Source organism: Camelus ferus, chromosome 13 (genome assembly GCF_009834535.1).
Source record: "Camelus ferus isolate YT-003-E chromosome 13, BCGSAC_Cfer_1.0, whole genome shotgun sequence".
NCBI classification, from domain to species: Eukaryota; Metazoa; Chordata; class Mammalia; order Artiodactyla; family Camelidae; genus Camelus; species Camelus ferus.
Genome location: NC_045708.1, coordinates 39,741,109 through 39,758,339, shown reverse-complemented (window position 1 = coordinate 39,758,339; position 17,231 = coordinate 39,741,109). Strand labels below are relative to the sequence as shown.

At 40.0% G+C, this 17,231-nt stretch overlaps 1 protein-coding gene across 2 annotated transcripts in view; it reads left to right on the top strand.

Annotated features, from left to right (window-relative positions):
• The window catches only part of USP24 (ubiquitin specific peptidase 24), a 120,115-nt gene that overhangs the window by 61,372 nt on the left and 41,512 nt on the right, over positions 1-17,231 (top strand). For both annotated transcript variants that reach the window (XM_032494381.1, XM_032494380.1), the window contains exons 27-38: positions 603-701; positions 796-969; positions 3,760-3,845; positions 4,017-4,110; positions 5,158-5,313; positions 8,133-8,230; positions 10,349-10,444; positions 10,564-10,792; positions 11,490-11,649; positions 12,481-12,636; positions 14,811-14,881; positions 15,574-15,734. In XM_032494381.1, coding sequence (XP_032350272.1) covers positions 603-701; positions 796-969; positions 3,760-3,845; positions 4,017-4,110; positions 5,158-5,313; positions 8,133-8,230; positions 10,349-10,444; positions 10,564-10,792; positions 11,490-11,649; positions 12,481-12,636; positions 14,811-14,881; positions 15,574-15,734 — 1,580 coding nt within the window. The remainder of the gene's footprint in view (positions 1-602; positions 702-795; positions 970-3,759; positions 3,846-4,016; positions 4,111-5,157; positions 5,314-8,132; positions 8,231-10,348; positions 10,445-10,563; positions 10,793-11,489; positions 11,650-12,480; positions 12,637-14,810; positions 14,882-15,573; positions 15,735-17,231) is intronic.

The window sequence follows — 17,231 nt, the reverse complement described above, 5'->3', positions numbered from 1 at the left end:
ATAAACACATTTAAAATAAAGCCCTGAAATGAAAGGAAGCTGACAGGGTGTAAGCAGACACATGAGTAAATATATATCAGGTGATGATGAGTGTTATAAAGATTGAAAGGGGAATACAGGGGATAAGATGGGTACACATGGCATATTTTAGATAAGGATGCACAAGGAAGGTCTCTGGGGTGGTCACATTTGAACAGAGACTTGAATGAAGGTGACAGTAAGCCATTTCTGGGGAAGAACATTTCTAGCAAAGAGAGCAGCAGGTACAGAGGCACTGAGGTAGGAGTTTGTTTGGCTTGTTCACTGACAAGGAAGGTGCCTGGTGTGACTCAAGCACAGTGAGAGCGGGAAAGAGTGGAAGACACTGCAGTGGAAGAAGGACTTGAGATTTTATTCCATGCATGATGTGGAGGGAATGGAATAGAATGTTTAATTACAGCAGGAGGGAAGCCTCACAAGGACAGGAATTTCTGTCTTTGGGTTCTCTGCTGTGTTCCCAGCTTTCAGAACAGTGCCTGGTACACAAGAGATGCTCGCTAACAGTTGTTCAAATGAATAAGTTAAGCGAATTACTCACAACAGTGTTTAATTTTATTTTACAGGCTCACAGTAATGAAACCATAGGGAGTGTCCGGTGGAAGATAGCCAAGCAGTTGTGCTCTCCAGTGGATAATATACAGATATTTACAAATGACAGTCTGGTAGGTGTAGATAAAGGTTTTGTGACACTTTAGTCTGGTACCAGTATTTTCCTCTTCCTTTCCCTGTCAGTAGTTAATAAACCACCTTTTGCAGCTGACAGTGAATAAAGATCAAAAGCTACTCCACCAGCTGGGCTTTTCTGATGAACAGATCCTCACAGTAAAGACGTCTGGCAGTGGGACCCCATCTGGGAGCTCCGCGGATTCCTCAGCCAGCTCCAGCAGCAGCAGCAGTGGCGTGTTTAGTTCATCGTATGCCATGGAGCAGGTATTGAGGGACATGTTCCAACTTTAAAACAGGGACTTCACAATCATTAAGTTTTGCCTTCGGCCCATATGGATTTGCATGATTGTGTCCTTCTCTGTCAGATGAGTCTTGCCTCTTCAGAGCTGCGTTCCTGAGGAGTGCTGGGGATCAGCACTGAGGTTCATCAGTCTTCCAAACCATCGAATCTCCTGAGTCACCAAACGATTCTGCCTGGCCCCTGCTTGCTGTTCCTCTCCTACATCTCTCCTCGCTGATCATTGATTTTCCTCTACTAGGTCATTCCCATTAGCATTCAAACACTGTATTATTTCTGCCATCTTGAACTTTTTTCACCCCAACTTCTACTTCAGTTCCTGCCCCCATTCTCTCCTTCCCAAATCAGCAAAGTTCCTTGAAAGAGTTGTCTAAACTCTCTTTACCATCCTCTTGTGACCCACTTTGAAAAGAATCAGGCTCTTTGCAAGGTCGTCCGTCATGTCCACCTCCCAGTCCTCATCTTACTGACATTTCAGTGGAGTTGATCCACGTTATCACTTCCTTTCTAGATGCTCTTTCCACTTGGCTTTCAGGACTCACCTGGCTTTCCCTCCCTCTCTGGCTCTTCCTCTTTGGTCTCCTCTGCTGCTTCCTCTTCATCTCCCTGACCTCTGTACAGAGGAGTTCCGTGGCTCAAGGACCTCTGAGCCCTCTCCTCTGTCTGTGCTCATTCCCTTGGGAATCTCATCCAGTTTCAAAGCTTTATATATTGTATTGATAACTCCCCAGTGTTTACCTTTAGTTTTAAGTCCAGATATGTGGATCCCACATCTTACTCAGCATCTCCTCTTAAACGTGTAATAGGTACACAGTCCTCATACATCTAAAACTGAGCCTCCTGATAGCCCCTTTCTTACCACCTCCCCCCTCCCCTAAACCTCTTTATCCCAGCCTTGCCCTATCTCAGAGAACACCATCTCCATTCTTTCAGTTGCTCGCGTCAAAGTCCTTGTGCCCCTTCTTTCTCTCATACCCGTATCCATCATCAAATCCTTGACTCTGCCTTTAAACACATCTAGAATCCAGCTACTTTTCTCTGCCTCCTCAGCTTCCACACCGGTCCAGGCAGCCATCATCCCTCACCTGGAGGGTTTTAGTAGTGCTCTACTGGTCTCACGGCTTCTACCCTCATACCAATTCAGTCTCTTCTCTGTATGGTGCCCAGCAGCCCATGATCTTTTTAAACAGAAGTCAGATTATGCCACTCCTCAGCTCAGATGCTCCAGTGGCTCCCATCTCACTCAGAGTAAGAGCCAGGGAGAGGCAGAGTCTTTCCTGGGACCTACAGGGCCTACTTGGGGTGCCCCTCTGAGGTCTTCCCCCATGACCCTCCCTCGCTCTCACCACTTCAGCTGTGCAGGCCTCCCTGCTGGTCCTCAGACACAGTGGGGCCCGTGCACTCGCTCTTCCCTGAGTCCAGAACACGCTTTTCTGATATCCAGGTGGTTCTTTCTCACTTTCTTCAGCTTTTACTCGAATGTTGCCTTCTTGGTGAGCCTTCTGTGTCAATCCTGTCTAAATTTTCAACCCATTCCTACTCCTGCAAGTCTCATTTCCCTTCCCTCCTTTATTTTTGTTTAACATACTGTATATTTTATTTATCTTGTTTAATGTCTCTCTTTCTCCCCAGTAAAATTTAAGCTCCGTGAGAGCAGACCTTTGTTTTGCTCACTGCTATATTTCCAGCACCTAAAACAGTGCCTCAGGCATAATAGGCAGTCAGTATTTGTTGAATGACTTTATGAATCAGTCAGGTTTTTTGTGCCTTTTCTATACCAGGAACTGAGCTTGGCACCAGGGATACAAAACTGATAGGACTGTCCTGCTCTTTATCCTTTTACCATCTGGAAAGTAAGATAATACTAGCCCTCATGTGAAGTAAAGGATTTTAAATGAAGGAGAAGGATCTTTTTCATAGTTATTGTATACAGTCCTTTCATTTAATTCCAGTTCTTTGTATGCCTGTGTCTCTAACTTAGAGAGTATAGCCTTGCTATATGTACCATGAAACTTTGCAGAGTTCATGTTAGTATTGGGGGTTTCTTAAAGTAACTATACTTACATGTAGCAAGAATTTAAGAACAAAATCCCACTCAGAGCAGTATTATGACAGTTTATCAACAATAGAAACGATGTACTTGACATCCTCAAATTAAATATTTTTAAACTATCTCATGTTTATCCTGAATTTATTAAAAGCCTTCCTGAATATAAATACATTCCATAGTGATGTCTAGTTTCTTTATTTCCTATAACCAGAACATAGTACTTAAATCACATCTGAATCCCTTCTCTACAGTTGTATCCACTTTTTTCTTTTTCTCACTTTTAGAAAAAACAGGATAACCACTTTTTCTCAAATTATATGTATACCTATGTGTTGTGTATGAGTGCGTGTGTATACGTGTATGTATATATCACTTTAAATTTGCCTTTCACTCACTCTGCCTCATTTGTTCGAGCTCTGATCAGCTTTCCATGGTGCCCTCCTGCTCTTTGTTTTACCTCCTCTGCTCTCTGCTTTTTGGTGCCTTAGCCCCTCCACCCGCAGGTGGGCAGGAGAAGTGAGCCCAGGTGGTGGCCCCTCACTCTGTGCTCCTGCATGTTGTTCCTCAAGGCAGACGAGCACTCTGTGTCCCTCAAGCTTTGCAGTGACCAGAATTTAAGGACTAGTAATTTAGTGTTTGTACCTTTGATCAGAAAAGGAGAAAATTCTTTTGTAAATTTGTGTTTGTATTTTGCTTTTCCCCTCAGGAGAAATCCCTCCCTGGTGTCGTGATGGCACTTGTTTGTAATGTATTTGACATGCTTTACCAGCTGGCCAACCTAGAAGAGCCAAGGTAAATATATATATATTTTTTTTTTGAAGCTTGAAAGAGAGAATGTTATTAAGGTTAGGGAACCAAATAAATTTTCACTCAAAATGTGTATTACTTCACATCCCATAGTAAATGACTTCATTCTTGGAATTGTGGTCTATGTGAAAAAAATTTATATTTGAAAAATTTCAGGATAACTCTACGAGTACGAAAGCTTCTGCTCTTAATACCCACTGATCCAGCCATTCAGGAAGCCCTTGATCAACTTGACTCTTTAGGAAGAAAGGTAAGGGTGTCTTGGATAGTTACTTAACAGGCATGGAAATTTTATATCATGGTTCAGTTGAAGATAAAATACAGTATCACATTAAGGTCATATGATACCATCTTTCCCATAACAGTTTTTCTTTTTTAGAAAAATACCTTTGCTGCAAATGGAAATCAGAACTTCATGTTAGCTTTTTAAGTGTCTGTGGTCAATACTGACATCAGATTTTAGAACTGGAAGAGCCTTTATTATCATCTGCTTCCACCTCCTTCTTGTTTTATATTAGGAAAGCGAAGCCCAGAGCAGTGCAGTGTCTTGTCTAGGGTCAGAATCTAGCACTGATTCAGCTGAGATGTTTTTCTTCTGTCGTGATGCCTCTCTCAGTGTGATTGTGCGTATGTTTGAGTTGCTTGCATAAATGGATTATCGTTTATTTTTTCCAGTTGATATTTAAAGTTCATTTTAATTTTTAATTTTGTTCCTTGATAGTTTTATATATATATATAAAATACGTTTTATCTATAGTATTGTTTAATTATGTTCTCAGAGTAAATTCATTTAGAACAAAGTTGTTAGAACTAAGTTATGAATTTTGTATTTCAGTGATTATAGTTTAGATCAGTCCATAAGCCATATATATGGCTTATAGATTAATTTAAGGAAAGGAGAATAATGTAATTATAAAATGTATTACTAGTAGTAACTTTAAAAATTCTCAAAACTCCTCCTTTGCAATGTTACCATTTAATTATCAGTATTTAGTAGTACAAATTTTGAAAACATGGGAACAAATTAGAAAGACCTCTCTAGTGTTGTTTAGAATACATCCCCAGAAGCATTCCTGTAGAATTGGAATACTGTAGAGCACTTAACAGTTTGTGTGATGGAGTTCAGTGTTTTGTTAATAATTACAGGGTGATGTGGCTTTGAGGTTAATTTTTAGAAAATTTCATTGATTTGACTATATTAAAGTGAAAAAGAATATTAGAATGTGTAATGATACCTGTTTCTTTTTAATTTGTGCTTTTGACACACATATTCCTTTTTTCATTCTCATAAACTTAGAAAACATTGCTGTCTGAAACAAGTTCTCAGTCTTCAAAATCTCCATCCCTCTCTTCCAAGCAACAGCATCAGCCAAGTGCCAGTTCCATTTTAGAAAGTCTGTTTCGATCTTTCGCTCCAGGAATGTCCACCTTCCGAGTGCTCTACAACTTAGAAGTGAGAAACCTAATTTCTTTTCATTTCATTTTAACAGATTCACTTTGGTCTGAAGATTCATGCTTTCAGATATCAGAAATTAGTAAATAGGTTTCTATTATTATTGGATGGTCTGTTAAATTAGTTTTAAAAAAGTAAAAAACAATATAAATTGAAGTGTTTTGTTGTTTTGACCTTTGAAATGCTCTTTTTTTTCAATTTGTACCTATGTACATTGTTATAATTGTAAAATAGCATCTAAATTAATAATTAGGAAGGTTTATGTATTAAAATGTGTTATTAACTTCCTCTGGAAGTTTTGCAAGTCTATAAAATACCAGTTATTAAGCCTTAGCTTTGTTATTAAATGCGTTCTAACTTTTTAAAAGCTATTGGAATTTGTTGCCATTAATAAAGCTTTATAAGGATTTTGTCTGGAAACACGTTAATATTATTATTTAAGCTTTTGAAAGAATTTGAGCAAAAGGATATTTGAATTACCTTCCTTCCCAATAGTTGCTTTAAGCTAATAGATTTAGTTCAGTAAACATTTACTAATTGTGTACTTTCCACAAGTCATTGTAGTAGTTAATGGGTCAGAGTTGAAAAGCCAAGATAATTGTTCCAGGATCTTATGAGTAAGACATAGGGGAGGTTTGATACGCTGAGTCTTGGAATCAAAGCAGTAACAAAGCCATGTGGAAAGTGAGCCGGCAGAAAAGAGTCTGGCTCTTGGACTGTTTGGAGGGTAAGAGGCCAGACCCTCACGCCACTTAAGTTCTGGAGAAAATAAAGCCCTGAGTGATTTTGTCTTGCCCTGAGAAGTTCTATTCAGTCAGTTATTTATTAAAGAATCCAGATCAGTGCCTAAGCAACCTTAATTATCAAATTACTATTTATATTCAGTAGGTTTTGAATCACAACAAAGGTCATAATTGGTAAGAGGGTACCTGCTTGGCCATTTTTTCCAGGTTTTATTTCATATTATGATGGAGGCTGTGATAACATTTCATATTTGCCTTAAAATAATCATTCTTGTGAAAACATTTGTTGGGTTCACAAGGAGAAAATATTTAGCAAATATTTTAAAAATAAAGTATGTTCCTATTTCACACAGACATTCAAAAATGCATACACTATTCCAAAACAGAAAATTACCTAGAAATTTTTGGCTAATTCAAGCTAATCAAATCTACATCTTGCAATTACTGCCAGATTTGTCATTAGCTTTTAAACAATTATCTCAAGAAGTTATGGTATAAATCTTAACACCCGTATATGAGAGCACTCAGAGAAACAGAATGGCCCAACAAGGGGTCTAGCTTGTCATCAGCTACCTAGATTGCATTATCTTAGAGCCAGAGGACTATAGTAAATTATCTGCAGTATAACTTTAGGACTTCATATTAACTGGGAATTCCTCTGATAGGTTGTCTTTTGCTTTACACAAAAAATGTAGAAAACCAGCACTCCCAAGGCACTTATTTTTATACTGTTACCTGAAAGGTAATGTTATTGCATTTTGATCTTTAACTTACGTTTGCCTACTATGAAACTTCAAAGTGGATATTCCAAATACCCATTCCTTTGGAGAAGTCTTCCATCTTCACTAAATTGTCCGTTAAGTACAGGGAGTATGTGCATGTGGCTGTTGACAGTCCAGAAGGATTAGAATTGCAGGGGGTTCCCGTTCTCCCATGTAATGCTCATGATCTGAGGCTGATGAGCCTGTTTCCCAAAGGGCAACTTAGGAAGAAAGCATCTTCAAAAAATAATAATAATACATTAAAAATCTAAGCTTTTAAAACTAATAGGCTCATAGAAGCAGTTTTTTTTAATAGAAAAGGTTGTTGAATTATATCTAGTTTAAAACCTTGGGGAAAATGAGGCAACGAGCTTTTAAAATTTTATTTAAATCATAACTAAATAAGCAGTTGTTTACCGGGCACTTGTTTTGTGCCAGTGCTTGTACTAAGCACCTTAAGCATGTTACCTTACTCAATCCAAACAATCCTTTGGTGAAGATAATTATTGTCCTCATTTACCTGATGAGAAAACAGACAAAAGGGAAAATTACATATCTGAGATCTCTCATCTAGTTGGTGACAAAACTAGAATATGATCTAAATTTGTAGTCTCGTACTGCAGTATTATTATTTGTGTGAAATGATTTTCTACTATGCCAAAAACTGGTATACTTACTCCAGTTAAGCTTCCCTTTAGGTAGATATTGCAGTGTCATAAAAGGGGCATGAACATTAGAGTGAGACACACCTGGGTTTAAATTCTGACTGTGTGACCTTGGGTGGGAGGTCACTTAACTTCTCAGGTCTCAGTCTTTACCTATAGAGTAAAATACCTATGCCATGCACAGTGAGAGGAAGAGAGGATGCGTGTTAAGCACCTCATCTTATGGCTAGTACCTTGGAGATCGGTGCTCAGTAAACAGGAGTTATCAGGGAGTTCATCTAGCATTTATAATAAATAAGCTGTTTTATAAAACTTTATATACTTCTTCCTAGAACATACCAGCATATCACAATATGTTATGTGCTCTTACCTAAGCCTGGGAGCCTGAAGCATTCACGTTTACTGGTTTCATAAAAAGAATTAACACACCAGCTCTCTTAAAAACAAAGGTTTTTCATGCTAAGTAAATAAAATTTGGAAAACGTGGTCATTTTAATTGTGGAACATCAGCCTCCTCATACTACAGGGAGTAAAAAAGAGCAGCATTTAAAGAGGTTCTGACTCAGGTTGTCTGCTTGTTTTACTGAGTATAAAGGAGTAACTTCTACTGGAGATGTTGGGATGATTAATTGTGCTTATTTTTCCCCAAGGTTCTAAGCTCCAAACTCATGCCAACAGCTGATGATGACATGGCAAGAAACTGTGCAAAATCCTTCTGTGAGAACTTCCTCAAAGCAGGAGGTCTGAGGTTAGAGTTTCAGTATTATGCTATATGAATTGCAGAAAATGAATCTAATTATTTTAAATTTTTATTATTTTATTTTTGAATCTAATTATTTTAGTTAATTTCTCCTGCCAAGGCATTATGTGAAGCATTATGCGAGTCCTAATAAGAAGGAGTGATGTTTCAGTCTTTGGAATATTTTAATTTACTTTTTGACTTAATATTTGGCAAACTGACAGAAGCATGTTCTTTCCCCTCTGGTAGTGGGGGAAATTCTCAAGAGGAGAGGAGGCTATACTGTTTCTGTTCATTCCCAGTTTGAGATAAGGTGAATTTGATTCCTAGTAATCCATGTTGTACAAGGCATTAGTGCTGAGGGTACAAAGATAGAATAGATACTGTCCCTGCCTTGAGAGGCTCATGGTTTAACAAAGAATGACAAATAGTTATTATAAGTATCGAAACAGATTGTCATAAAAAGTGCTTTGTTGGGTGGGGGATCAGCGGGGAAGGGGTAGGGAAGAAAGCAGTGGTTAAATGGTTTGATTTGCTTGGGATAAGATTGGGAAATGCTTCCCAGAAAGTGACATTTGAGCTGGGAATTGAGATACAAGTCGCCATTCTCTAGGTAACTAAGAGGGAAAAGGGCTCTCTAAGCCAAAAGAGGTTGGAGATGAGCGAAAGCACAGAGATGCCCTGACTGTCTTGGGAACTGCAGTTGCCTGGTGAGGCTAGGGCAAAGGGTAACGGAGAGAAGTATGTAGAGAAGGGTCACATTCAGGAATTTCAACATTACCTTGTAGACCGTGGGAAAACAGGAGGTTTCTAAGCTAGAAGTCACCTAGAACAGTTACTCTGGCTACAGTGGAGACAGTGAGTAGATGTGGGAGAGACTGGAGGCAGGGAGAACTACTAAGAACTATGATAGTGTTCCAGAGAAGAGATAAGAGGTTCTAAATTTGGGACAGTGGTAGAAGGGTATTTATAAGGTAAAATAGCCGAGTCTTTATGACTCATTTATAAAATGGCCCTGTGATTTCTAGCTTAGAAGAGTGAGTGAATGATGAATCTTTAGTCCACATGGGAAATAAAGATGGAATGAGATGGAGGGAACTGAGAAAGTCAGGAGAAATGAATATAATAGCACATGAGGTCCCTGTGAGTCATGTGATGGTTTGGACATGATGCGCTGGAGAGAAGTGGAGAAAGGCTTTAGAGGTTTGGGGAGGCAGTGGTGTGTATGTAAGTAAAGACTGAGGGCATAAGCAGCTGGCCAAGGGTTGAGTGACAAGTTAAGGATGGGAAGTTGAATCAGTAAGTAGAAATCTCTGCTTTATGATGAATGAGAAATGGGAAGTGACAAGAGTTTGAAAAGTATAATAACTGAGGAGAGAGTTTGCTTTTCTGTTTTGATTTTAACTTATAGAAGACTTGTTTCTCTTTGTTAGCTGACTAAAAGGGGCCAATGAAAAAAAAAAAAGAAATAAAGACAAGAAAGGGGGAAGAATGACCCCCTAAGTTCTACTTAGGGCTGAGTTCTACTGCAGTTGGAAGGAGAGTGACTCTAGGAAGACGTAGGCATGCCGTCTCCTCTGGGGGAGGGAAGAGTGAAGACCAACTTGATGTTTGAGCAGAGGATAGTTAAAGGAACTTCTATTTGGAGGCCTTCAGGGGAAGAGAAGTTGGGTGGAACCTTGAGGAGATAAAGGGGATGGGAAACAGAAATGGAACTGGAAGGTAAAAACTCATTTCAGGTTACTTACCAATTACAGAGCCATGCTAATACAGGCATTTTACTTCTGGCTTTTTTTGAATGTCAGTTAGTATACCTGCCAGGCGTTGTTCTAAGCACTGGGAGCAGAGCAGTGAGTAGATGAAACAAACACCCGTGTCCTCATGAAGCTTACAGTTTGGCGGGAAAGACAAGCAATAGATGAAGAAGTAAAAGTGTATGTCAGGTGGTGATAAGACCTGTAGAGAAAAATGAGACAAGGAAGAGGGGCTGGAGAGGGATTGATGATACTCAGTAGGGTGATCAATGACGTTGATAGGCGATTAAATTAATTACAGAAAATTTCCTGTGAAAGAAACAGAAGTCTCTAATATCTTGCCTTTTTTTTTTTTTCTTTTCTTTTTCTGAAGTTTGGTTGTAAATGTCATGCAGAGGGATTCCATCCCATCCGAAGTAGACTATGAAACAAGGCAGGGCGTTTATTCCATCTGTCTACAGCTTGCAAGGTATGTAAATATATTGCATTAGTCTCAGAAGGCAGCCCTTGACTTTTTCTTACACATCCCATCATTTTAAATAGTATGACATGACCTTGAATAAGCTTAGCTTTTCATTTCCTTTTAAGATTTTTACTTGTTGGACAAACACTGCCCACATTGCTAGATGAAGACCTCACCAAAGACGGCATAGAAGCACTTTCTTCTCGCCCGTTCCGAAATGTCAGCCGGCAGACAAGCAGGCAGATGTCCTTATGTGGTACCCCAGAAAAGTCGTCCTACCGACAGCTGTCTGTGTCTGACAGGTCTTCTATTAGGGTTGAGGAAATCATCCCTGCTGCACGAGTCGCAATACAAGTAAGTGATTTGTGTATCCAAGAAAAGCAAGTACCTCCTGTTTAGAAGGCACTGGTCGGGGGGAGGGCCTGTGTGGATGTAAAAATTATTGATGTGAATATTGCCTTCAAGGAACGTACGGTGAGTAAGAAGGAGATCACTAGTGCAGAGATAACTGTAATTCAGATAGCAAATGTCAAGAAAACTACAAAGACAAAACATTCCTTGAGAGGAAGTGGAATGATTACCTTCACCTGTGGCTGTCACGGGTGATTTTATGTAGGAGGTGGCATTTGAGCTAGGCCTTCAGGAATAGATGGGGATTCAAAATGCAGAGAAAAGTGTGGAGAGTTGGAGAGAGGAGAGTTGTTCAAGCAAGAGGGAGGGCGCGAGCAGTTAGACAAAATTGGAGCTTGTGGGGCGGTCACACGCTAGTTCACGTGGGCCAACATGCAGGGTATGGGAGAGGGAAACCGTAAAAGCAGAATCGGTGGTGGGTGATTCAGACCAGCACACGGAGAGTGGAGTCTCTGTAGTATAGATAGCAGGGGGCTAGTGAAGGTCTTCGAGCAGCACGGAAGCGAGAAAGGGCTGTCCTCGCAGGTGATCTTGGAGGGAAACGAGCCTCACAAAACTGAGGCCCGGGAGGAGGCTGCAGGAGTCAGCGGAGTGCATTCGGGTCCTGCCTTTCCTCACCGCTCTTTCCATACCTCCTTAGACGATGGAAGTCAGTGACTTCACGTCCACGGTGGCTTGTTTCATGAGACTGTCGTGGGCTGCAGCTGCAGGACGGCTTGACCTCGTTGGGAGTAGCCAGCCAATTAAAGAAAGTAATTCTCTGTTTCCTGCTGGAATTCGAAACAGACTCAGCAGTTCAGGTACTGATTAAAAAGGATAAAGTGATTAGTACACTGGGCAAGAAGTACCTATAAGAAGCACCCCGGCATAGGTTGTTCAGAGTCACAGGAAGGAGAAAACCTTTTCTCTTGCTGAGCTTGAGTGAAAATTCATCAAGCTACACACTCAGGATTTGTGCATGTTACTGTATGTGTGTCATACTTCATTTAAGAAAAAAGAGTGTTCATAAATACAGGGTAAATAGGGAAACGAAGCAGAGTTTGTGCTTGCTGAGTGTGAAAGTGTCATGAAGCCAGTGATAATGCACATAGAATTTGTACCTGGAGGTCATTTTCTTGGTGTACAGCCTGTTACTTTCTGTTGGGCCTTCCTTTGTAAATAGCTTTATGTCTCAGCTTCATTTGGTTTCCCTGCTCAATCTATGTATGTGTATTCACCTCAATAATAAAAAAAGTTTTTAAGCTATGTGATACACATGTAGTAAAGCACAGAAGTGTTCAATGTACATGATTTTTAGGGTTTTTACATACGTATAACCCATCTAGATCAAGATAAAGAACATTTCTAACATCCCAAGAAGACTCCCACATGCCTCCAAAATTGCACTATTCCTAACTTGTTTCACCTGAAACTAATTTTGCCTCATAAACACATTTTTGAAAGCTTCCAGATGTGTTTTAAGTACAAAATAGTGAGGGTCAAATAAAGTAATTAAGTCTCTCTAGTTTCTTAGACCAGAGTGTCTTGAAATATTTACTTTCACTTGTGGATCATGGAATACATTAAAGGATATCATTATATCGTGAGAGTCCTGTGGGATCTGCAGTAACCTTCTGCTCACCTGTTTCCAGGAAGCAACTGCAGCTCCGGGAGTGAAGGAGATCCAGTAGCCCTGCACGCTGGCATCTGTGTGCGACAGCAGTCCGTGTCCACCAAAGACTCGCTGATTGCTGGAGAGGCTCTGTCCCTTCTTGTTACGTGCCTGCAGCTTCGGAGCCAGCAACTGGGTATGCAGGACACTTGCTGTTCGTCTCTTCTAGGAAAGGGTCAGGCTTCTGTTGGGAATAATTTATATTCCATCATAGATGAGGTCATAGGGAAAGAAATGGAAGAGGGGGGGAAAGTTGGTGTGTGGAGTAAGTGAGGTCTATGCTAGGTACTTAAATCCTGAACGAGTATTTATTGAGCACCTTCTGTATACACGGTTCTACCATGCATGTTATAAAGACAGTATGCCTGCTCTCCAGGACCTTACTATCTAGTTGAGGAATTAAAGCACCCCAAGTGTGTAGGTCATGAACTATACAATCAGAACTGTGTATCAGTTCCTAAACTGATAATGACTCTAGTATTAAAAATTATGAAACTTAAGATTTGCCCTTTTGTCTTTATTGTTGGCTTTGGCAAACTGGGGCTATTGCTAATCATTCTTTTAACGTCAGACAGCCTAGGGCTCAGTCCCTCATCACTGTCTTTCCTTTGGCTACACTCGTTCTCGCAGTAATCTCATCCACCTTCGCAGCCATAAATTCCCTCTGTATGCTGGTAACACCTACATTTGGCCCTACAGCCTGAGCCTCTCCCCTGACATCTCCACTTAGATTATCAGATAGGCATCCCAAACTTAACACATCCGGAGCTGAATTACTGGTCTGGCCCATACCTCCCAAGAGTTTTTCCAACTTAACAAGTTTCATTCTTTAAGTTGCTCTAACCAAAAACCTTGGAGTCATCCTTTTTCCACACCCTGCTTCTAATCTGTCAGCACATCCTTCTTCAAACCATATCTAGATTCTACCCCTTAGACCACCTTCGCTGTTACTACTCTCTGACCCCCCCTCATCTCTTACTTGGATTTTAGCAGTTGTGCCCTAACTAATCTCCCTGCTTCTACCCTTGCAGTTTATTCTCCACACAGTAAGCAGAGTAGACCTTTTAAAATGTAAGTCAGATTGTATCACTCCTGTTTAAAACCTTGCAGTGGCTTCTGAGGTCACACTGAGTGAAAGCCAGATCTTTCCTGAGGCCTTCAAGGCCTGACACTGTTCACCCCCTTGATACCTCTGTGCCTCCACCTCCTCCCCTCTCCCCCTCCCTCACTGTGCTTCAGCCACCCTGGCTTCCTGGCTGTTCCCCAACACTGCAGGCACATTCCAACCTCAGGACCCTTGCACTGGCTGTTCACACTTCCTGGTATGTTCATCCCCTGCCTTTTTAGGAGATCACAAACCTCTCCTCACCCAGCATCACCTAAACTCCTTACTTTATTTTTTCTGCATCACTTGTCACTTTACAGCATAGAGTATAATTTGTCTACTTATCATATTTATCATCGTTCTTCCCTCCCCAACTAGACGGTAAGTTCTGTAAGAACAGAGACTTTTTTGTCCATTGTGTTCCCTACTGAATCTTTAGCACCCGAACACCGCATGATGTGTAATAGGCCCTCAATAAATACTTATTCAGAGATGAAGTCTTAATAGCTCCACTTTTAAAAATTGTACTAACACGTAGGAGCCGTGTTCACTGTTGTTACTGATTCAGACTGGTTGTTACGTAGAATTGGTGATTATTGTGTATTTAGTATAGCATCCAAACTCATCGTGTAAGACCAAGATAAACATGTAGAAAAAAATTAGACCTTTATGGAACAGTAAAATAGTATCCAAAATGGCTTACTTTGAGCAAACATACTTTTAAAGGCTTATATATGAGGAGGATAAATCATTATGAAATGCTTTTGAGCATAAGCCATACTCATAGTTCAATCTCCTTACAATTCTAGAGATATTTTAAAATCAAGGTGAAAAAATGATAACTTCAAGCCTTTCTATCATTTGTAAGTTTATTGTAGGGTGCGTTTTATAGTTCACAAGTATGGATCGTTTATCAAGGCAGGACATATTTATCCTGTAACTGGTATGCACAAGGCAGTGTGTGAAAACGTGAGGGTACACAGGTGACCGTGGCACAGCCCTGCTCTTGAGCACCTTGGTCTCTCCTGGGGTGGACTCAGACACGGGGCAGTGGGGGAAGGTATGGAATTTGATTCCATGTGGAAGAGGAGATGATTTCTACTAGTTAAGCTTAAGAAATTATTCAGAATTTTTGAAATCTTGAAAATGCACTTCCTAACTTAGTTTCCTCCCTTGCTCCCAATCATCCTTATTCTTTTCTGTAGCATCTTTCTATAACTTGCCCTGTGTTGCTGATTTTATCATTGATATTCTGCTTGGATCACCAAGTGCTGAGGTAAGGATTTTTTACCTTACTTTATAAAAAACCCCTTTGGTCCTATCCTGTCGTGGGCTCTCTGGATAGCTGTGACATTATGAGAGGTGCAGAAGGAATGGCATTTAGTCCTCTCAGGGAGTCGTGCAAAGGGGCTGCAGACCACTCTGAAAGCAATGTGACCATTTGGACTGTCACCCTCCTTTCTGTTCCATATTCCACCAAAAGTTGAGACTAGCGCTGTGATTAAGTTGTGTTGTTTATAGCAACACAAAATGTTACAGCCAGTATTCAACATCCATAGCTGGCAAAAGCAGCTAGCATTAAGCATCAACATGTTTGTCAAAATCAAGAAAGACCAAATTCAAGCCATGAACTTTCATTAGATTTTATAATTCTAATTTTCTTATGTGACCATGAAAATTAACTTTGAGACACTTGAAGAAGTTTTTCCTTATTTTCATTTACATGAAATTATAAACATATTGATTAGAGTGGAATACAATAGTAGAATAATTTGGGAAATCAATTCCCAGACCACACTTATTTTAAATTAACCCAGTTTTTTCCATGTAAACTTTACCATTAATGATTGAAATGCTCAAACCCTTATAGCATCCTTCAGAGTGTGGACTTTGGAGGAAAATCATTTTTTAAGCAGTTTCTAAGTGTTGGTTGATGTACATCCTTTGCCACTAAAAATGTAATTCCAGATTCGCCGTGTTGCCTGTGATCAGCTATATACTCTTAGTCAGACAGATACTTCAGCTCATCCAGATGTACAGAAGCCAAATCAGTTTCTCCTGGGTGTGATTCTCACGGCTCAGCTGCCCCTCTGGTCCCCCACTAGTATCATGCGAGGAGTCAATCAGAGGTATGTAATACAGATGACAAAGTTCACGTCATACAGAAAGAGAAGAATGACTTGTGTACTGCTCCCCCAAAGTCCACAGTGCATGATTAAGATGACAGAGTTTGGACAGGACACATTTGTGCCCTGAAGTAGGGCATTTCAGTTTTTTCCTCATTCAGGACAGAAAAATTAGAAGGAACAAACAATACTAGGTTTTCTTCCTTTCGACCACCCCAACTCGGACCTCCACCCAACCTGGTCCACCTATCCCAAAAAGAGAGAAGGCTCACCTAGTTGTGGGGAGGCTGCATTATTCGAGCCAGATCACTGATTAAAGATCACACTGCTCATGTCCACTTATACAGCAGTTTCTTAGCTCAGCTTACTTTATAACTCCATGTCTTGAGGTAGTGAGGTATCCTTCTAATCTACTTTCTTGGTGGGTTTTTTGTTTGTTTGTTCGTTTTTGTTGTTGTTTTTGCTATCTTGGTTTTATACATGCCTGACATAGAAGAAGTCTTGTGGTCCAGGCTCAGAGATGACTTGAGTAAATCCATCTGCCTGCCCCATCTAATCTCCTTGGGCTAGGCTAAACTGCGTGAAAGGGTGCCCTAGTGTAGGGCCCAGGATGGGAGGTAGGAGATACCAAGTTTGACTTCAAGTTTCAGCCACTTTCTCCAACTCGGCCTTACCAGAGAGCCCCTGATCTGGGACTTAGAAGGTGCCACAGAGATTTGTGAAATCACTATCTACTTTCCTTGTGTATATGCTTTATAAATTAGAGCCCATAGAGGGAAGAAATGTTAGAGCTACTCCAAACCCCTAAGATACAAGCATGCAAACTTGGTCCAACTATATTCTTTTCCACGTAGATATACAGTTGTCTTGGCACACTTTTTTGAAGACTGTTCTTTCCCCATTGAATGGTTTTGACATTCGTGTTGAAAGTCATTTGAAAGTATAAATATTTTATAGATACATATACATACACACACACACACACACTCATACATAGATGCATGCATATATATGTTTATTTCTATTCCATTGATCTGTATTCTAGTTCTACGTAGCATTGTAGTAAGTTTGAAATTGGGATGTGTGAGTCCTCCAGTTTTGTTCTTTCTCAGAATCTTTTTGGCTACCAGAGGGTCCCTTTGAGATTCTGTATCAATTTCAGAATAAGTTTTTCTATTTCTGTGAAAAACATCACTGGTATTTTAATAGGGTTTGCATTGAGTCTGTAGATCACTGCCTATTATTTGCATCTTAACAAGATTTAGTCTTCTAGTCTGTAAACATGAGCTATCTTGACATTTATTTAAGTCCTCTTTCATATATGGAGATTCCTGACCTCCATATCTAAGTCTCAACTTAAGTATTATTTTGAACCATTTAACCTCTTTTAACCTTCTAAATTTATAAATGGAGACGTCAAGATTTTGGTTTCTGAAATAAGGTCATTGTGAGTGACGTATAAAACTTAAAAATTTAACTGAATTTTACAGTCATGTTACA